Genomic DNA, 22,945 nt, shown 5'->3' on the forward strand with positions numbered 1-22,945 from the left:
ACTGACGAGGCGGAAAACAAGGCATGGGCAACCCCAGAGAACTGGAGACTCAAGGAGCAGCAGCACATAGCTCAGCTAAGTTATGAGTGCGCTATGCGTGCGTGTGTGTGTCATGCATTCATTATCTATAAGTGGTTTGCGTGCGTCCTTTGGATGTCCTGAGTGCATTGTGTGTGCGCTTCAAGCATCATGCGAGCATCATTCAGGATGAGAGACGCAGCTAATTGTGTGAGAGACGCAAAAATGTGTGTAATTCAGAAAGAATCTGATCAAGTTTATATTCAATCTTACGTCTGCTCAATTTCATTTCATTTTAAACCCCTTTTTATAGAAAATGGTATATACATAAGTGTGTAAACAAATGTGTTCTTTTTGAGTTCTTGATAGATACTAATTTATTCTCACAAATCCTAGGCCCAAAACCTGAACTGAATGAAGTGAAATATTACGGAATCAAAGGCAAAAAAGTTTGTTTGTACCGTGAACCGAACCACAGAATGTTTTTATGTTTTGCAGACAAGCCAAACAATTGACCCAAACAATCCTAAATTCCATAGGAATTGGTTCAACATCACATGGAATTGATAAATTCTTCATGGCCTTCTTCTACTGAGCGCTTTGAGCTCAAAATAAAAAATTCCGTTTATATTAAGATTTCTGCTTGGATGCTTTGGTAAAAGTCTGCTATTATATAGATATCTATGTGACTGCTCAAAATGACTTCCTGCCAAGGGTTGCATCCGCATCCGCATCCGTATACACCATGCTCCATCGCCGGGCTCGCCCTGCTACCCAACGGCATCCGGCCGTAAACTGCAGCAGTGGCAGCATCAAATCGATTATGTTGCTATTACTTCCGGCAGTTGTCGCTACCAGATGCACATATCTGCTCACTATGCTTCAACCTCCAGCTGCAGCTCTATATCGACTCCTCGACAGACACTCTCTTCACCCATCGCTACAAAAACTTGGTGCTGCCTTTTGAGCTGCGAAAAAGTAAAAATAAATTTCCATGCTTATTTTATGATTTAGTTTTTCTTGCTTTGCGACATTTGAATAGTCACTGGCTAACAGCAGCAGCTGTGGACGCGCGCAGCAAGCAGCATGCAGCATGCAGCATGTGTCGCCCTTTCGGTGCATCCTTTTGGGGCAGCTGCGGCCAATGGTCGGTTTGGCACATTCGCGCCAAGTGCTAATAACAAGCATCAAAATTATCATCGACGCCTGTTACGCCTGTTTTTGGCCACATTATGGAGGCTCTGCCCGGCAGGTGGCTGCTGCCTCAGTGCGGATCTGTAACGCATGTTGCGCCATTCCAGCTGCAGCAGTTGCAGAGCAACTGCCAAAACAGGTCAGAGATTGGCGTCAAGCACAGCCCGCTGGTCATTCGATTGCCAACTCAATTGGCGCCAGCCGCAAAACTGCACTTCATGCTGCATTCTGCATGCTGCATGCTGCATGCTGCATGCTGCTCTAGCATGCCACGTTGGCCACGTTAGCCGGCGGCTAATTAGCAGCCAATGCGCTAAGCACTTGCACATAATTGGCCCAATAAGCTGGCCAACAGACCGGACCGACAGTCGACAGCCGCCGGCCTTTGATTGATAACAAATTTTTGCCTTAACTATGCCAAACGATGTATTCAACGCCTGGAGGCGTGGACATAGAGGCGGCGGCCGACGTGTGCCTAATGAGGCAACTTAATTATCTAGCATTTTCGTTGCCGGCTTGGTCAGGGGCTGTTGCCAAGGCTGAGTCTATGTAGTCTCGTGCGTGCCATCTTACACTCAATTGATTTAATAGACTTGGGTCATGGCTCATTGTCTCGGTTGGGCCCAAAAGTGTCCCAGTCCCTGTTCCGACCCAGCCCCACACTCGCCCTTTTGCCTTCTATTGAGTTTGCTGCAATTGTCCTTATTTTATGCGTGTCACATAATAAATCTTATTTGATTTGTTTACTTCCGTTGACCAACTTAGGTTGACTAACAGCCCCACCCCAACAGTCCCCACCTTACGCATTGTCCTTGTCATTAGGCAAGGCCCATTGTTTTCCTGTCTGTGTCTGCGCATGTGTGTGTGTGTACGTGTATGTGTGTGTGTATGTATGTGTGTTTGTGTGTTACAGCATCCGGGCTCTTGCGCTGCGGCCAGTTAATTCGATTAAGTATTGGCCCATTTAAGTGCCGAGGTTGAGCGCACGCCAGTTGCTCATTTAATTAATAATCAAATTACGCATACGCCCAGTGACATGCACGACTGTCATCAATACGCAAACTGTTAAATTAAATATGTACCAGGCAGATAAATAAAGATATTTAATATATATATATATATAACCACATATATGTGCATACAGTTATTATATTGCCACATCCACAATAATTTAATTCAATTAGGTTCGCATCTGTGCGACAGTCGCATTAGAAATCCAATTAGCTCAGATTATGTGTAAGTTAATTTAGCAATTTGATTCGAGTGAAATTCCCATCGATTTTTGTGCATTTGTTGCAAATGCATATTACCCACACTATTAAATTGAACACAAAATGAGAGGCTTTAACACTTCAACAAATTCTTGCAAACGGTAATAGCTTTAGATGAGCTTAAATCGATTTCTATTCCTTAGGTAAGCCTCTCTATGTGATTCTCAAAGAGAGCTGCGCTGAATCTCGAGATCTTTTACTTACTATTTCTAATAACAAGGTTTTTATCTGAATAGTCTACCAAATGCCGAATTTGGCCTCTAACCTTAATAATCTTCGATATATTTTCAGCTAATCGAAAATCGATAATTATTGATTTTTAAATGCAACATTGCTTGATGCCATTCTTAGAAGCCATATATTCCAAATTAACATTGATTGTTTAATTGCTCTTAAATAGGATATATCGTGCATATTACCCCAATAACACGAAAATTGCAAGGTAATCTTTCTAATTTGTGATTTTTATATGGACTGTATAAAGGTCTCTTATGGTTATTGCTTGACTTGCATCACTCTGGCATTAAATTAATCTTTACCCTTTCATGGCACATGGGCAATCTGTTACATGACACGAGACGTCAAGTCAAACACTTCAGTTGGATGCTATTACTTAAGCACATGTTTTATAATAAGATTCGAAGCCAACGGAAACAATTTTTCATGTGCCTGCTCGAACGTGTCGCTTGGTAAGCTCCCCATCTCTCTCCCCCTCTCTATCTCTCTCTCTCTCTTTCTCTTCCTCTCCCCCCTCTCTCTCCCTCTCTGTGTCTGGGTGCTTGGTTGCATTTATGGATGGTTATCCGGCCCGAACTTGGGCTAGCAGGCAGCTACCAGGACAATCAGTCATTCGTCGTGGGGCACACGCTTCCGAAGCTACGAGCGCGATGGCAAAAGTGTCCAAAGGTTGGCCATGTGCTTGACTTTTGTTGTGTGTGTGATGGATATTGCAGGGTGATAGGGAGTTGACGTGGGGAAGGCTATATTCGTAAGTAAAGAACGCTGTACACACACTTTTGCACCTCAGTGTTGTGTGTGCGTTACACTCTCGTCAATCCATCAAAGTCGATGCGTCTCTGGGCCAAGGCGAATTTAATCAAAGAGTGTCGAGATTTAATTTTCAGTAACAAAATTTAAATTGCGAATCCTTGATGCCAGCTGCTTGGTCCTTGCTGCTGAGCCCTAACAAAATGACCGCAAATTAAATTTGCTGCCAAATATTTCATTGAGAAAAGGCAACCACAGTTTTCTAATTAATGCCACAAACAGAAACAGAAACTGATACAGATACAGAGGCAAACCGAGGCAAACGACAGGCGACACCTTAACACCTGTCACACCCAAGGACACGCACACGCACACGCACACACACAAGCCCACACTAATGTCCTCGCTATGCTGCCTGCGCCCTTTGCTTGGCATCATTAAGTTTTGTGGCCGACTTGTTCACATTTATGATTATTGTTTTCTGGGCGTGGCTTTGCCAATTTCTCTCCTAAATGTATCTGAGAATAAGCATACAAATATGTATGTCCCATCCTCAAAGCTGGTCTCTTTAATTAGTATCTGTTGCCGCTGTCGTTGTTGCAACATCATCAAAATTGCTGCCATAGCTGGTCACACTGGCTGCCAAAAGTATGCACACAATCCACAAGCTGACGCGCTTTTGCATGCTTCAAAATGTACACAAATCGGATTTACTCTGTCTCTTTCCCGCCTCCTCCCTCTCCCTTTCTCGCTCTCTCTCTCGCTATACCTCGCCGTTATTTAATATTGTTAAGGTAAAAAGAAAAAAAAAAAACGTTGCAACATTTTATCAGATTATGGACACAAAATGCAACTTCCTCTGGTTTCTTTTTTTTCCTGCTTCCATAAACGAAATCCGTGGCAGGTTTTTCCGTAACCAATACTCGAATGTGTGCGGCGGCAAGAAGCAAAAGTTGCAAGAAAAACTAGTAGAAAACTCATGCATACATATTTTCTCGCAGGTAAACGGAAACATTAAAATTGTATTTGCTGAGCTTTTCGCGCAACGTTGCACCACCAACAACAACAACAACAACACAGCAACAGCAACAACTCACTCAAAAGCCAAAACCAGCCACTGCAATCGAGCATCAAGTGAAGTCGAACGGGCTTAAGCCAAGTTAACTGTAGCCAAAATGGGCATGGTACAGCTCTTTTGTGTCTCACTTATAAGCTTTTCATCTTTTGCTTAACGTAAGTAACTCAACTTCCAGCTTCCGCGCACTCTTTGTCTTGTATATATAAGTATATTTAATATTTAGTTTGGTAAGAGATTTACTCTATTTATATGTAAGGTAAACTTAGGATAGCATGTAAGGTCTAAGGAGAGGGTCTGGCGTCTAATAGGTCTTATACGGAGATAGACTTGATGTTAGGATTGGACATCCATGAATCGCACTAAGCGGCTCCACGTGTAGCTTGAACAGTTTCGTGTCTCGCAGCTCCTGGCTGCTGCTTATCCTTATCAATCTCTATTAAATTGCGCTTCTGGCTGATCACGAGTTGCAGCAGTTTTGTTGCGGCTAGGCCAGAGCTACTTTGGGCTGAGCAAAAAGCCATGACAAATGGCCAACATAGTGCATATTTATGAGAGCACACTCTCACACTCACACTCACACGGACAGGCACACACACACACACTCAAGGCCAGTTGCACTCGCTGGGCACTCGACGCTCGGTAAAATGCCAGCACAAAGTTTATACGCACGTAGTCAATTACTCACACCAGAAATGCAGCAGCACAGGGCCGCGCCCAGCAGCCCATATTGTATACCTACATATACCCTATACGTATGCATATGTAGGTACACTTTCCCATTTTGACTAAAGCCGAATCGCACACAAGCACATCCACACACACAAGAATATATATACAAGCTGCAAAAATTTCTTTAAAATCGATTTTTTAAAATACGAACTTTTAACGAATTATTTCGGATTGTGTCTTTTGTCGCCCCTCCCCAGCCCCCAAAAAGGGGCGTGCCATTGAAATTTCATCAAGTGTTTTGCCCGCATCTGCATTGTAGATGCCGCACACATGCAACAATTCCATAAATATTGCATGTGCAATAAAATTGAAAGTAATTTCTTTGCAACAACACTCGGAACATTGTTGCCCTTTTTGGTATCTTGAAATCTATGACAATTACAGTCGGAATTTATCTGACATTATGGTCGAGTGCCAGACGTTCTTGAGTTACTGCTAATTAGAAAATTGTTAAACTTCCCCCGCCCAACTTCAATCGATTGCAGTACAATGTCAATTATTTCCAAATGCTAGTTAAATTTTATCAAAAGTGCAGTATAAAAACTCATAAGTCAGCAAAATAAAGACAATGAAATTATATCCAATCAGACTCCAAAATAGACGAAATTCTAAATTATGAGTATAATATTTCTTGTTATAATAAAAAAGTTGAAACTTGAATAAGTCCTCAACATGACAACAAAATCATTCATTTTCAAAATTGCCGGGCATTTTTGGCGTGCACTGCTTGTTATCTAACTGCTTTAGAATGCTTAAAACTCATGCATGTAGAAGAATATCTGTATAACAACTGCTTATAAAACTGCTTTCTTTTAGTCTTACTACAATAATTTTAAATTTGTCATTCAATATGTAACCCGTATAGTTTTGATCAGAACGACTGAGTAAAAATTGTCAGGATTGTTTCTAATGTGTTGAAAACTGACAAAAAAAAAAAAAAAACAGAAGTATGATTTAATATAAGTCGCATGTTTTGAAAAGACTTCGGTCTCTTGCTAGTAGATAGCAAAAATCGAAAAAGTAATCGTTCCGAAATGAAAAAAGTTAAAAATGATGTATTTAGTGGCTATGCTTAAGTTATTTGTTATTTGCGTATTATTTGTGAATTTAAATACATTTGTTATATTCTCATTGTGGGATTGTATACACTGTATGAACTTGAGGAAACGACACAAACAAATTTCTTCTTAGCAAAGCCTGCTGAGGCTGAAAATACAGAAGTCATTAAGTTTTTGAAGATGTCTCCTTGGTGATCATAACAAGCAATAGCCAGTTATTCCCATTTATACAAGATTACTGAAAAGTATTTGCTGGTTCTTGACACATTAGTGATAGTCATCACTCTTGTTTCCAGTTCTAGCCGCACATTTCTGGAATGGTTTTCGGGCTTATACTTTTTAATATCGTTACTCTACTGATTGGAATAAATGAAAACAAGGCTTCAAAATATTAAAAAATAGATTTTTGTTGCTATCTTACATTCTCTAATATCGTTGTGAATATTTTTTAAAATTTTAAAATTTTTCGATATTCCCTTGCAGAATCGAAGTTTTCCATTTTGAGTTTTTAATACGATATTCAGTACGGGCTTCCATCACTAGTTTCATCTGGAAGAAACTTCCTATCCCTACCGACTTGAACTTTGCGTTGACCATGAATCGGTCAGTCCGTCAATCGTGCAGGAAGAGAGCGTTATTTGTATAGATACAAAATATATAAATGCACTTTAATAAAACAGCTGTCTAAGAGTGGACATTGGGCATTTCACATATGAATAATGTTTTCTATTCCATCTCTATTTTGAAGTCCAAAGCGCCCTTAAGAGGAATCTTCACTATCGGAACTTACCATCATATGGAGGAATGATAGTACCACCAGCATGGAATAGCACTTGGCAACTGTTGAAATAAGCAACATAGCAAAAAATGAACAAACGCTACTTACTTGTTGTGCCCAATAGAAGACCCAAGAATACCTCCAAACTTATTTTTCTCCCCGACTTAAAGGTGATCAAGTAGAAGACTGCCAAGAAAATTGTTGTGAAAATGCCCCACATTAGATAAGTGAAGATAATGCCGGATGATTCCTAAATCAAGTAACATTTTGAATAAATATGGCATTCAAGCAAAATGCTTTAGCTCACGTGGTCCTGCAGCGTAGAGATCAACATTAGAATCGACAGCAGACAGGAAGTGCCCAGAGATATTATAATCATCGATTCCAGCATTTGCGAGAAGCCTGAAATGTGGAAAGCTTTACAAATAATCTATAGATATTGAGCAAGTGTTATATTACCATATTTGTTAACCAAATAATAGAATCCATAGCCATACAGACAAACCTCAATAAATCCTATAAGACGGCAACCGAAACGTAAGCTAAAAATGAACAGAAAATTGTGCAGATAAAACATTTTTTGGCTGGGAACCTTAGAGCATAGCCAACTATTTTGTGTGATTATTAATTTATGTTTGGTCGAATAGGGCTAACAAAATATTTAAGTCGTAGTCTTGAGGAAACATGAAGAAATAGTGTGCTCGCGCCCGCTATTAAAGTATGTCTTTGCTATTTATCTTAACTTTATACTTAAAGCCTTAATGGGATCAAATATTCAGTTACACAACTGGATACAGGGTATAGAAACAACATCATATCTATTTAAACTATTGTCAATACCTCATTATAACACCTTCTAAGTTATACTGCTTGGAAAATATTCATGAACTGCTTTGCATCCTGCTTTCCGGTTCACTGCTTGCACCCGAATTGGGTTTTTAATGCAATAAAAACAGCTCTGAAATTTGATTTTCATTTTGATTGAAAAAACATGATGATCCTAGACAAATATTTTTGAAAAACTTTGGTTATTTTTGAAATATATATAACTAGCGGGTAAGCCCCGGCTTTACGTTTTAAATAAATTCCGAGCAATGTTACCAGATTTAGATGCCAAATTGAACTAGAGGCTAAGTCGTGAACAAAGATGACATTTGGGTCTTTGTTCGAGGAGATTTGTCGGATGAGATTTGACCAAGTTATGATTAAACAAAAATTTTGTTCATTGGGGGCCTAATGAATCAAATAAATTAATTTTCAGATTTATTTTAATGGTTTTGTAAAGTACAATCAATTCTGAGTCTTTTGCGTATTCTGAAAGCACTTGCAGAAAATCGCAAAACAAACAATTTGAGACATTGCATGCTTATCACATCGCTATGTTAAGCTCGAAGTTTTCATATATATTTTTATTAGAAAAATAAAATGTTTAATACATATACACAAACATAGAAGTAATGCTTATATTTCTGGAACTGCCACGCCTTTTATGTTTTTATGTTAACTGGTTGCTTCTGAATATTTCCATTTGGTTTGGCTTGGCATTTGAATCTTTTAAAGCGAGGTGCGCGATGTTGGGGCAATGAATCTACTTGCTTGTAGACTAGCAATAAAAATAAAGGAGCTGCTGGATCTGGCTTGCTTATAGAGTATACGCATTTGTATAACAGAAAAACTTGATGATCATGATACATTTTTCACATCTTACTACTTAAAAGAGAAGAAAATATGTGCAGCAGCTGAAGACATCGGAAATATTACGAAATACCATAACAACTACGAAGAGTTAAATGCTAAATATACAATAGTTATCAATATTGTTATTATTATTATTATTTTCATCATAATAAAGCTATGCATGTTGTTGTAGTGCTGTTTCATCGATTTCTTTTTAGTGTTTTAGGCAGAGTCCCTTGGGGATTAGTCAAAAGTTAAACCACAACAACATGTCCATTATAAATAGCTTCACCATATCAACGACTCGAGTCTGGCGCCTGAAACTCGATCTGTGCCGAATGCAGTTTGTGCCTTGGGCTGGTTCCAACAACTGAGGACAACTTTCTACTTAAAGTACTAAATGTGTGTGTATGTGTTGTATGGTGCATGTGTGTGCTTAGAGTCTAGTACTCAATGATCTTGGGATCGCGCGGTTTGCGGGAATACTTTAGACCCAAGTTCTCGCTCACATCGTCGATGACGTCGAGGGCATAGTCAAGCTGTTCTTTGGTGTGCGCAGCCGACAAACAGAAGCGTATGCGACCCTCCATGATAGGCGTGGCCGGAAAGCCAGCGCCCACTACGGCAATATGACGCGTGGTCAGCGTGCGTATGACAGCACTAAGTGGAGGAGCACAAATTAACAAAGTTGGCAAGCAAGGCAGAATCACATTTACCCAATCTTTGAAAAGAGATAGACCAACATGGGCACCACCGGCGAATCCTCATGCCCATAGGTAATGACGCCCATTTGTGCCAAGCGCCTGCGGAAATAGCGCGTGTTTCTGGCCAGCTGCTGTACCTTATTGCGACCCGTATCGGTGCCATCCTCGCCCATTATGATGCTCATCGAGGTGTAGATCTGCTGTACAATGGGCGGCGAGATAGAGCTGGCATAGCAATGGGCGTGGCTGTTTGTGCGCAGGAAGTCAATCAGTTTCTGCGAAAGCAATGGGAATTAAATGCGATGCCAGGGAATTATGGCGTATTTATGATCACCTTGGAGCCTGCTATGTAGCCACCGGCGCTGCCGAAACTTTTGGTAAAGGTGCCCATCAGAATGTCCACATCCTTGGGGTCGGCACCGAAGTACTCGACAACGCCACGTCCCGTCGGACCCATGGATCCAATGCTGTGGGCCTCATCGAGATAGAGATACGCCTTGTACTTCTTCTTAAGGGCAATAATCTCGGGCAGGCGCACCAGGGAACCCTCCATGCTGAAGATGCCCTCGACTAGGATCATGATCTTGTTCCAGGGCTTGCCGCCGTTTTTCGGATTGCCATAGCAGATGCCATTGCGCAGCACACGCTCCAGATCCCGCATGCTGTTGTGCTTAAACACGCGCGTGGTGGCTCCCGACAGACGCAGGCCCAGAATAATGGAGGCATGATTCTTCTCATCGCTCACAACCAGACAGTTGGGGCCCAGTAGCGAGGGCAAGTTCAGTGCGTTCGTTGCAAAGCCCATGCCAAAGACAATCGCATCCTCGACGCCACAGTAACGGGCTGTCAGCCGCTCCAGATCGATGTGCAGTTGCGTATTGCCCAGCTCGCTGCGAGGGCTGCAATAGGCCAGACCCTTCTGGCGAGCACGCTGCTCCGAGTCGTCGGCGCAGGCTCCTGTCGCGGCAGCAAAGCCGAGATAGTTATAAGAGCCGAGATTCAGGCAACGTGTCTCGGTCCCTGTAAATCTAAAGCTCCAGCCATAATCGTCGGTTACGCGATCCTTTAGCACCAGCTCGTCGCCTGGCACACTGCAGATGGGTCGATTCCAACAATCGCGTACACGACGGTACACATAGCGCGAATAGAAGCTCTCAAAGGCATCGTATAGGGCCACATAGCCCTCACGCCCCTTCTCCGTGGCTACCTTGGGCACGAACAGCAGCTGGTTTATGTAGCCGAGTATCATCAGCAGATAGAAGCCCAAATAGGTCAGGCAGGCCGTGTGCAGCGGCACATCCTCAAAGGACGTCTTCTGGTAGTGCTCCTGCTCCGCCGACAAGACACCGTCCGCCTGACTTGGCTTGAACTTCTCGCATTTCCTGCCGGACTTTGTCGCATGTCCATTGGCCTCCATCGGCTGCTTGGCCGGGTGGTAGCTGCCCTCACTGGTGCCCTGCGGCGTTAGATACAGATTAGAAGGGAGTTACGCATGATTGATTGCTGAACACATTTATATTAGAGCCGAATGCCTGTTATCACAATGCAAATTGACAGCTCGTTATCAGCGCCAAAGTAATCACAACTAGCAAAGAACAGGTGCGAGAGACTCGATAATCCACGACCGGCGTTTAATTAGAATTCTACATATGGTTCCCAGAAGGAGCGCGCTCTTTTGAATACTTTGAGGCAAACGTAGTATTCCATAAGATCCTTTTTCCTAATATTTGTCGGAGGCAAGAGAAAGCACACAGTCGAAGAAAATGGTGTCCGATTTTGTTCCAATTAGACTGGTTTTTGTATACTCATCTGTTTTTCCCCGAACAACAAGTTAGTTTTCAAAATAAACATAGTGCATTTAATATCACGAGTGCTTGACATTGTTCTGATAAACTATTCGATCCATCCGGGAATCGATATCAATTTCCGACAGCTTTAACAACAATTTTATACCAAATATTTCGTTCACCTGCGAGGTTTTCAAAAGAATTGATCTTTGGTGTACAATTTGCGTCCCTAAGCTAATAAAGCAAATGGAAGCAATAAATTGGTGCTGCTGACAAATGTCACAAATATAATACTTGAGGCTATCTCTAGAAAAGACCCTGTTATTTAACGGATATCTGCAGAATTTACTGCGTTCTATCAACCCAGTAAATAGGAGGAATATATGAAATTTTATACTAAAATATTACATGCCAGATCTGTGATTTTGGATAGTTTCATGAATTCCGTTGGAGCTATAAATTTTCAATTTTATATATAGCATTAGACACTGTTTGTCAAAATTCGAATATATTTATTAAGCGGCCGGCTGATAAAATGAGGAGATAACGAGCAATTCGATGATGAGCATAAATAGAATATCAAAAGCTATTCATATCACGCGTTAGATGAGAGCCCAAAAAGATAACACTTGAGGTATCTATTTGCCGCGAATCGCTTACAAGCTTTTGAGAGACCTTTCAGCAATCAACTCATGACCTGCAGCTCAAAAATCATTTCACAGTATCAGTCGCATATTTAGTACACCTCGGACAGATATATACTTTAGTTGTTGTTGCTGTTGTTGTTGTTGTTGTGTCGTCAATCAGCCAATTAACATTTAACTACCAGAATACAAAAACTGCGTTCAGTTCGGCCTCTCGCTCGCTCACACTGTGCAGCGATGTCATTTGGAGGGCTCTACGACCACAAACTATATGGAAGCCATAAAAACACTCTTACACATATCTATCTATATATGCAGGTTGTATATACATACATATATAACTATGTGGAGCATTACACAACACGGCACACAGTTTGCGCAGTGCGTGAAGTTATTTTATAGCTACCCTCGTCGCAAGTGTCCGACTAGCAGATACCCTGTACCCATTCACAAGCTTTCGTTTACCCTATGTCCACATTTTGGTTAATGCACTCTTGCTTTACTCCGTTTTTTATAGTTCTATCTTGTTGAAATTGTGCATATACCAAGGCAGAAGAAAGTTTACTTTCCAATTTTTAAGCAGAATCGGGGAGGTATCAGATTTGGTGTAATTTTTGGCCCTTGGGAACAGCCGTGTGTTGCCCGGCTGGCAGCTGTGGAAAGGAGCTCATTACACTAGCCGCTGCTCGGATTTTGTTGTGGCTAGCATTATTATAGCGGGGATGGGACATACGAAGCTTCTATATAAAGTGTATATGTGTACATATAAATTCATATAACTAGCCATAACTCAATTGTATAACAATAACACGGCGACAGCGAGAATATGTCGTGTTTATTATCATTTGGCGCGCTTGCAAAATTTGTTTCTTATGCGAAATAACACACGCAATTGCAATTTCCAAAAAACGAACCTAAATTAGTCATATGCTATATAATATAGTTCGTATGCACTTCAGTTGTGCAATAGATTAAACTGAAGCCCAGCTAAATAAATAAATAATCACATAAAACAAACCGCTTGTAAAACTCAAGTACAACGAACTAACATAGATAATGAATGCTTTTCGCATTGAACGGGTGGTAAATGTTGAAAATCGGAACCATCTGATAAAAAATACACAGCCCAACCAGGCACGAGTCTTGTTCAGGGGCCAGATTGTAACGTGAACTATATATTTATTTACTTACTAGATTATTATTCCAATTATTTATTGGTTTTAAGTTCGGCTGAACTCAGAAACTGAGAAGTTTCAGTGTATTGTTGGATTAAATTGCAGAAGAATACAGTAAAGCCACGAATTATATTATGTTGCAGTTCTTGCAGGCAATCGGATACAACTCTATTAAATACTACGTCTAACTGATATTGGCTTCTGTTAAAGAATATATTATATATATGTATATAGAATACAACTTCATACAAACTATAAAACTGGCTTCTGAATTAAAAAGTCTGTGAAGTGATCTGAAGAAACACAAGTTGTCCAGCCAAGAAAAAATGCCCTAAACTTAAGGCAAGTATTTCTTGCCAATAGATATCTTTATTTCTGTAATCAGATTTAGGAGCTACTTTCCTTTACTTTGTATAAATCTTTACACAATCTGTAGAAAAGAGAATATGAGAACATACACATTCCCGGTCCCCGATAGATAAGTCAAAAAAATTCAACTTCCTACAAAAGAAGTAGAAACTTAATATTCCTGTTAATTTTAATTATAACTAAATTTACCTACTGTCTAAAAATGAGATGTAAACAAATTGATTTTAAGAATATATTGTCGATTGTAGTAATCGTTGGGGACATTCCCATACGAAAGTAATATCTTTTGGTCTACAAAAGAGGAAGATTGTCGGAATGCGGTCAAAGAGGGAGGGCACTTTCATCGAAAATGGGTAAAACAAGATTCAGACTAAAAAGAATTGACCGGCTAATCACATCCGACCGAGGGAACTGCCCGTTAGCAGAGCTATCAGCATACATTTTCTGATTGAAATTCCGCTGAAGTCCGATGTGGTTAGGAAATTGATTCTGAATAAAAGCGGAGAGGGTTCTTGATGCATTTAGTACAGACTAAATGTATACAGCATCTGGGTTGATTTGCATATATCTATAATATACACATTAGTTGATATATAGATTAATAGTTAAAAGTCAAGAAATACGAAATATAAATTGTTATCCGGGTAAGGCCCGACAATGCGTCACTTGCAAGTCGCGCTCTTTTTCTATATGGCCGAAATGAAAACTAAAAACCTAATCAACTAAATTTAACAGATTCCGGGCCCAAAAAACATCAGACAGCACATGAATCACCCCCACAACGCCCAATGGCAGCCGTCAGCGCATTTTCGAAAGCTTTACGTTAAATTCTTGTGTGCTCTATGAGTGTTAGCTGATAAGCATGCGGAATGGCGATAGCCACAGCCCATGGGCGGAACGAGCCAAGTTGGGCGCAGTGGCCATAAACGAGCATGTCAAAGGTCGCAAATTGGCCAGCTGCTGGACACACGCCAGGACACATGTCCCAGTTGCTGGGGCTGCCAGAAATAGATGCAAAGAATCGGCGTTTCAGCTGCCCAAAACAAACGACCCGAAGAGAGCGGACGAGTAAGAGAGAGAGAGAGAGAGAGAGAGGGGGAGAGAGTAAAAGCACTGTGTTTGACATTGCGAAGGGTGTAAACGGGGCCAACAGCTGGCAGCTGACCCAGAAATGACGCCAATGCGAAAAGGCGCTTCTTGCAGCCATCTCCACCCTTCTCTTGGCCTGACAAATGCACACATGTTTTACTCTTTTTTGGCGCGCCGTTCTCTTCACACACGCGCCCGCTTATTCATACGTTTACTCTTATACACACATACAAACACACACGCACACACACACACAAAATCAATGAAGCGCCGGCACGAGTAGAACAAGAAGCAGAAACAGAGGCAAAAGCAAAAGCATATTCGAAATTGCCTCGCCTTTCTGTTAGCTGTGGTTTTTTTTTTCTTTCACTCTCAGCTCACCTTGAATTTAAGGCCTCCGGAACGCGTGCGGATTTCGGTGTAGGCCGGTGCCGAGAACTTGAGGTGTTTGTTCAGCAGCAACAGCTCCTCGTTCTGCTCCTCCTCGTCCAGCTCCGCCTCGTTAAGCTGCCCCTCCACCTCCTGCTGCACAAACGCGTGACTTGGAATGTGTCCATTGCTTATTGGAGTTGAGACCTTTTCATTTCTGTTATTGGCGCAGTCATAGCCCTGCTCGAAGGTGGCGCTGTCGTCGTCCACGTTGCCCATTGCTGCTAATAAGCGAATTTAAATGGCAATTTCTTTTTTACACCGACACAGCGAACTCGGATGGCCCCAAACCGTCCGCCAGCGCGTTCCAACAAAAAGTATTAAATGGAGACTGAGTATTTGTATTAAGAAGTGAACAAGCGACACCCTGTGAGTTATGATAGGGCGTGTGGTGAGTTTCGCACAGCTGATATCGAATTTTCGTGCTGCCCTATTGCAAGCGGCAGTTAACTATCGAACACGCGCAGCCTACTCACTGTGTGAATTGGAATTAACTAAATAAATACATCGATCATTCCAGTTAACTTACAATTTTTAAAGCGATCTGATAATGTTCGAATATCAGAATCTGACTCTGCTGTTATATCTCTGGAGCCGAACTGGGTGAACAGGAACTGGAATTTCGAGAGTAACTATGTAGTTGGCAACGCGCTAACTATAGTTTGGCAACATTAAAGCAAGCAGGTCAAACACAAATACACAAAAGCAGTACAGTAAGCAGGATTCATGCAAGCAGTGCACTAGCAAGCTGTTTATGCGAATTCAAATAAATTTTTTAAAATTTTGAGAATCTTTTTTTACAAAACATATTTTTAGGAGGTACATCAAAATTACTGATTGAATCATTTTTTAGAGAAAAAAAAAATACTTATCAATAGTTTTCAGCCTCACTGCTTTATATTAGTAGTCACTCGAATAAATTTGCGTAGGAATCAGCAAACGTTAATGAATCGAATCGAATATTGATTCTACGGTCAATACGTAGCGCCAGCAGCCCGAAAAAGTGCGTAAAGCGGCAATTGTAGTAAAATTCATGAGGCCCCCGCAAAGTGCGTTGACTTGGGCAATAGGCCTATAGCCTGTAGGAATAATAAGACGCGTCTGACGGATCGGTAAATTCAAGCAAAAGAAAACGAAACTTTTTTCCATTTTTCTTCATTTTTTTTTTGTTTATTTTGCGGAAGAATTTGAACAATTTGTAAATGAGTTGGAGCTCGGGGTGTGTGGAGGGAGAATGGGTATATGGCAATCAGAGACTATTGACTTACTTCAAGGATTTTGTAGACAAAATACATTTGGAAAACACAAAAACATTGAACTCAACATTCGCTTGGGAAAATTATGCGTCGAATTTGTTAAAGTAAACAAGATGACGAAAATAAGAACAACAATAGCAACAACAACAACAAAGCCCAGAGAATACGTCAACGAAAGACGGTAAAAACAATCAACAAGCGATTCCACATGCAATTCAATTGTAATTAAGCTGAAATATCTTCGCCGCGCGATAAATTTAACAATCTGCGCTTATTATGTAGGCAGCCTATGCAAAATGCCAACACGTTCCCTCCTGAGACCCAATGATCATTACATCGATATGCAAATGATTGCCAAATTGTCGTCGTCGCCATCTCCGCTGCCCCTCTGCTGCTGCTGCTGCTGCTGCTACTGCCAGCCCTAGCCCTTTGCTGTGGGCCCAGAAAGCGGGTCACGTTGAGCTGCGATCTTGGCTTGTAGAGCGTGGCAGCGACGGCGGCACCCTAAAAAGCTAGAGGAACAATGAAGCCCACACCGTAGCTGGCACACTCTATCCCAATTCGTCATTACTGACTGACTGATTGACTGACGTTCCACTCTCTACAGTGGAATATTGGTGGGAAACAGTAGAAGGAAACTTTTTTGTTTACCATTCGATCAAGCTCAGACTTATTTATAAATATCAAATATATTGAAGAACATGCACACTTTTCGGCAAATCCATTTCACTTGGGTGAATTGAAAATGCTTTTCAAATGGGCTGATTGCAAATTACTTAAATTGTTTTAAATGCTCAGTCATCAAAGATGTCACACATATTCCACTCACGCAAAGCGCATCACAAAGCTGATGTACCCTTTCCTTAAGGGCAATACGAGCCGAGAGTTGGCCAATAGCTGGCAAAGATTCTGAATCTGGCTTATCGCAGACACCAAACGACAAAATCAGCGACTTATTCGCGACTCTTATTGTCAACGAATTGAATGCCAAAATTTGTGTTGTTGCCGTTGCATTTTTTTTTTTTCTTTTTCATTTTTGCACTTTTCGATATCGATTACATCGATTGCCCACGGTTCAAGTACATTCGATTTGTTTTGTTTCGGCTTGTATTGTTGGTTTTTCATTTTGGCAATTAAACTTAAAGAATTGTGTAAGCGACACAGGCATTAAAAGTGTCGCAGTGTGTCGCAACAACAGCAACAGCAACAACAACAACAACAGCAACTCATCAGTGAGCAGCAGCAACAGCAACAATTGCTGGCCCATAAACTCTTGTCGCTTTGCATAATTACGACTTTGTGCGCTTAATAAATAAGAAAAGTGCAGACCTACAGTTTTCCGACCCGCCGCTCTCCGCCCTCTCTCTCTCTTCCAGCGAAGTCCCCACCCAATTTCAAACCGACGAGGGCGTTGCTCTAACAAGCATAAAAACGCGCTGAAATGAGCCTCGTCTAACGGCAACAGCAACAGCTAACGGCAGCAACAGCAACAAGAACAGCAACAACAACAACAAAACGGCAGCAACATTTGCATATGTGTGTGCGTGTGTGGGTGTTTTCTGCAGCCATTGTTGTTGCTGTTGTTGCTGTTGCTGTTGTTGTCGCCGATGAATCACGCGTGATATTTGCGTTACAGTTGCTGCAGCGGCGCTCTGTACTTCTGTCTCTTTTATCTATACCCTAGCTGTGGTCCATATACTTCTTTCCGTTCAGCTGGTAACTCCTTAAGGTCTCTCGTGATGGCTAGAAGTTGTTTTGGTATCGAGCCGGTTCAAGCTTAAAGCTCATAAGTACTTTTTACTACGAACCAAACCTCAAACCGAACCAGAGCAACAACCGAACCATATTTTATAATTTACAACAAATGAAATTGCTGATAAATAAAAAAATATGAATAATAGATTGAATTTATGCAACATTTAATTGTTGATAAATATAAAACTGTGGTGAACCACGATTTGAACTGGGTTCATAGAATCAAACCCACAGCCGAATGTTCCGGCGCCCTGGTCTAAAAAATGTTCAGTTTCTAAAATTACACGTAATCGCAGCGACATTTATCAAAATGATGAGAATAAATATACCTTAAAATGTTAATATCGTTATTACTATAAATTTATATAGATTATAAGTATATTGAGTTTGTGCTCAAGGAATGTTTTTTGTTTTTGTGTGATGAGGCGACAATTTTGACAGGGTATGCATACATCGGTGCCAGCCAGATCGTCTACTTTATTTTTTGCCTGCCTGGCTCGCCTGACTCTCCAAGTGGACTTTGTGCCAGGCAGGCAGCGTAGTTGACATTTTCATTATGCGACTTGTGGCTGGGGGCCAAGTGTCGGTCGCCATTGCCACCGGCGGCGACAACAATAGCAACAACAGCAACAGCAACAGCAGCAACAACAACAAGAACAACCTCCAACAGCGGGGCGTGGCCTGGCACTCAGTCAACTGATTTTCAAATGCGTTGACAGTTTTGGCTGTCAATCGTTTTGTGTATCTGAAGTCAGTTCCACTGTAGGTGTTACAACTGCTGTACAACATGTGATTGAGCTGTGAACTGGAACGAGCCAGTGACTGCATAAACAATTGCGGATCATTCCCTTCAACTCTAGCCCAGCCCAATAAAGTTGACTATGCATCCAACTCTTTAAATTGTATCAAAAATCTTTCGGTTGCCCAATGGAACGTCTTCTTATACGCTAGCTCCATATAGAACGTGTAGAATTTAATTTAATTTAAACTAATAAGGCATCAGCAGCAGAGTCGATCTAGCCATGTCTGTCGCTTTGTATGAACACGTCCATCTCAGAGACATCTCAGAGGAACTAGAGAAATGAAGCTTTAAAAAAGCCCTTATTAACATAATCTTTATTGAGAATTCGTTATTAAGACATTTTCTTATCCTTGATTGTATTTGATTGAAATAACATATGTACATTATTATGAAAACTCAGTTGGCTTAGATAATGTTTCGCCAAGTCTGGTTGGGTCCTCACGGACAACGGGTTCGTTTTGGCAATCTTTCCCGACCCGACAGCCACAAAATTGTAGAATCAATGCATTTTTTTGCTACAATTGACATTTTTATGTCCTGAATGAATGTTTGTAACGGCAGCTCGGCGCTGGGATTAAGGTATTTCCTAGTTGGGCACTTGGAGCTTAGCATGTGTTTCCCTTGCTCTATTTTTTAATGGATTCTGTGGAATGTCTCTTCTCGAAAGTAAAATTTCAACACAATTTGTATGCTTAAGCTTCTTGAAATTTTTCCTCGATTACAAGGAAATTTTGAATGCCAGACAATCGGAATATGGAATATGGTAGACATACTATTTCGGAAGTTAGTTATAAATGTTGATTCTCATGTATTACACAAAGATACTGTTTGTTATTCAAACAATTATTATTCATATTATTCATAGTTCGGTTGATTACATAAATGATCAGTTATACATTTCGATACTAACTAAACAAATGTTAAAGCTCACAAATTACACACACACGCACCCACACCTAGGCGCAAAAACATAAAATTTCAATTATCGAAGTGGCAAAAGGAAGCAAACTGAGCAATAGGCGACGACCCCAACGGAGAGCAACAGCAAAAAAGTTAAACAAGTGTCTCAGCAACACGAACGGGAGAAAATGCAAATGTGGACACCAACAACAACAACAACAACAACAACAACAGCAGCAGCAACAACAACAACAACAACAGCAGCAGCAGCATCAGCAACAGGCAGCTGCCGCCAGAAAAGTTGTTGAACTATTCGAAAGTGATTTTCACAAGGGCAATTAATGTTTCAATAAACGATATTCTAGCTAAGAGCCCAACAGCAGCAACAACAACAACAGCAACAACAACAACAGCAGCAGCAGTCGAGGGGCATCAACAAATTTGTTGCAACTGTTGCTGTGTTGCCAGCAACATATTGCTGGCTGCTGCTGTTGCTGCTGTTGCGCCTCATGTTGCAGTTGGGAAAAATGTTATTGAAATTGGCTTTTTATGTTTATGAAAACGGCCGCTGAACTGCGAATCTGTATAGGGGCGGGAGGGGGAAGGGGGCTTAAGGAGGTGGACTAAATGTATTTCTCCCCATAGATCGGTTTCGGGTTCGGGTTCGCATTCGGACGTAAACGCGGCGTTAATTGCTGCCATTTGCAATCGTATTTATGGCTCACGCCTCGCTCACGTTTTGGCCATCAACAGCAACTGCAACTGCAACATCAGCAAAATCAGCAACAACAACAACAGCAGCAGCAGCAACAACAACAACAAAGCATTCGCAGTGCGTACAAATGTTTAGCTAATTGCCAATTTTATTGGCCAGCTAATTTGTGGGCGGCAGCCATCTGACAGTCCACAGTCCAGAGTCGACTCCACTCGAAAAGCTGCGTCTGCAGCATTGCCACCAAATGTGCTCCTTGCCTCCATGTAATACTATGGGGGCAGTTGGTCTTTGATTCTATGAAATCGTAAAACGAGCTCTACCCATGAATGGGATCGCATTTCAGCTCAAATCCAAAATGAACCAAGATATTTTATTAACTATGTTGTAGTTTTCTTTGGCGATGCTCAATTCGGCATATATTGAGAGTTGATCGATTTTCGGCCCACTAAATATAGGTTAATATAAATTAAATAAAACACTAATATTTAATATTGATTACTTATTCATTAATATTTGTTACCAACAAATCACAACAGTACGCCACCGTCTGCCAAAAATTAAGAAAGGTGACGTGGTGATAAAGAGATGATAAAGAGTCTTAGCAGAAGCAGATAACCTACGTTAAGCTCTCTTTGCTGATCTGCCCAAGGGCTGATCAATTTCTTAATGTAAAATTCAATTATTTGACGTCTAATCAAGCGCGATATCCCACATAAAACAGACATGTTTTGCGTTACGATCAACTCTTAGTCTGGGGCATAAATCACATTCCACATGTTGCACAGCGGCAGAAGGTCAATTAAGTTGTCTGTGGCTTTGATCGGGCGATCCGCTGCAGCAGATCCAGCGACCGACTGGAGCAATCAGGTTGACCTATGGAAGCTGCTGCCAAGGCTATACGGCAGCCAAGCTGAATGAAGCCCCAGCGATCTATGACCGCGCATTCATGTGGCCCAGGCCAGAGCCCTGGTTAGTTGGCGGTTCTCTCTATAATTTGGTCGCATACCAAACACGCCAAATGCAAATCTGCAAGTCTGGAGCCCTTTTATAGTTTTCGGACAGCTAACACTTTGGATAGGGGAAGGGAGGACGGGAATGGGTTGGTGGGGCGTTTGGTAATCGCAAAAAGACAGCCGCAACTAGCACTTAACTTGGCTTTGATTTGAAGTTCGTGTACCTATGCGAATGCTGTGGCAAAGCTCTAACACCTTGCCAAGATGGCACAGAGCAACAGAGATGCAGCTAAATAGAGAGAGAGAGAGAGAGGGGGGGGGGGGGGGGAGATAGAGAAGGGAAGGGAGGGAGAGAGATAGAGCATCTGCTGTTTGAGTGAGTGATTACCGTTGTTGAGGCTCTGGGGCTCAAGTGGAAGTCGGTCGCAACAGGTTACCCATGGGAAAACCTGCCCAGGCAGACCAATTACCCGGACCAGGTTTGCTGCAGCCGCCTCCACTTGCCTCGCTGTCTCCGCTGCAGCCGCTGCTGATTTTGATTTTAAAATTTGAACTTGGGGCTAAAGGTAAAAATTGTTTGCCAAGTAATTGGCACATAACGAGGCTGCGAATTGTGTTTGCCGCGCGGATCGCTCAAATGCCAGCGGCCACAGAGAGTTGGCCTGGCCCCAAATGGAATTGTGTACAAGTGTGTGTGTGTGAGTTGGGGCCAAGTGCGTTAGAACGTCGAACCAACGCCCCAGCTACAGTTGCAGAGTGGGCCGAAAAGTCGTGCAAATGCCAGCAACAGCGGCAACAATTGCAGCAACTGCAACAACAGCAACAAATCAAGCGTCAGGTGCATTTCCATCAGCGATAATTCCCTGCTTTTGTTGCTGTTTGGTTGCATCGATTGCGGAAAGCTTGCAACAGCCGCTGCCGCAGCCGCAGCCGCAGCCGCTCGTGTAGCTATCACAGCGCGCTGATCAGCGGCCAAGTTGCTGCAACAATTGTCTTTGGCTGCAACTGCAACTGCAACTGAGGCATATTATTTGCACTTTATTATCACGTTAGTAAAATGAGCAAAACGTGCAGCAATCGTCTGGAGCGAGGAGTGGACCAATGCGCCCACCCACCCAACAACAACACCAAAAGCAAAAGCCCGTTTTTCTTGGCCACATGTTGGCGGCTGCTTGTGGCACACAGGCACCCAGAAACCCAGGCAGGCAGGCGGTCAGGCTGGTGGCAGCCAGGCGGGGCTACGGGGGCCATCGCTTGCTCCACCAACTGGCCGGCTGCTTGGCCAGTGGCTGGCTGCACCTTTGACCTTTGCCTTTGCCTTTGCCAAATTTAAAGTCTAATTTCATATTTTTTAATGGAATGCCATCAATGAGCGTGGTAGCCAGCCGGTTAAAGGGGCGGCGGGGCAGCGTTGGGCAGGGGCATGCTTCCTAATGGCCAAACATTTAGATTTCTGTTAATACATTTTTTCGCTTTATTTCCTAATGCCTGGCATTTTTTCAAGGCTTTTACTCTGGCTTAGAGGGATGCACTCAATGGTTGTCCAAATGTTAATGGCATTTAAGTTAATTTTGAAT

General features: G+C 41.9%; 2 protein-coding genes across 6 annotated transcripts; both read right to left on the minus strand.

Moving 5' to 3' along the window:
• Window positions 1–6,369: 6,369 nt before the first annotated feature.
• LOC115763123 lies at window positions 6,370–7,716 on the minus strand. 5 transcript variants are annotated; one of them, XM_030705569.1, is made up of 5 exons: window positions 7,573–7,716; window positions 7,421–7,515; window positions 7,253–7,363; window positions 6,757–7,175; window positions 6,370–6,691 (listed from the first exon to the last, which is right to left on the minus strand). In XM_030705569.1, exons 1-4 carry the CDS (start codon window positions 7,688–7,690, stop codon window positions 7,128–7,130), a joined length of 372 nt encoding a protein of 123 aa, XP_030561429.1. In that variant the 5' UTR covers window positions 7,691–7,716; the 3' UTR covers window positions 6,370–6,691; window positions 6,757–7,127. The 5 variants fall into 5 exon arrangements, with proteins under 5 accessions (XP_030561429.1, XP_030561427.1, XP_030561426.1 ...); XM_030705567.1 differs by having other exon boundaries at window positions 6,757–7,152; window positions 7,222–7,363; XM_030705566.1 differs by having other exon boundaries at window positions 6,372–6,691; window positions 6,757–7,167; window positions 7,222–7,363.
• A 746-nt stretch (window positions 7,717–8,462) lies between these two features.
• LOC115763063 (serine palmitoyltransferase 2) lies at window positions 8,463–15,301 on the minus strand. Its single transcript, XM_030705488.1, has 4 exons — window positions 14,940–15,301; window positions 9,829–10,950; window positions 9,507–9,769; window positions 8,463–9,450 (listed from the first exon to the last, which is right to left on the minus strand). Exons 1-4 carry the CDS (start codon window positions 15,204–15,206, stop codon window positions 9,234–9,236), a joined length of 1,869 nt encoding a protein of 622 aa, XP_030561348.1. The 5' UTR covers window positions 15,207–15,301; the 3' UTR covers window positions 8,463–9,233.
• Window positions 15,302–22,945: the final 7,644 nt, after the last annotated feature.

Source organism: Drosophila novamexicana, unplaced genomic scaffold (genome assembly GCF_003285875.2).
Source record: "Drosophila novamexicana strain 15010-1031.04,08,12 unplaced genomic scaffold, DnovRS2.1 tig00000689-arrow-pilon, whole genome shotgun sequence".
NCBI classification, from domain to species: domain Eukaryota; kingdom Metazoa; phylum Arthropoda; class Insecta; order Diptera; family Drosophilidae; genus Drosophila; species Drosophila novamexicana.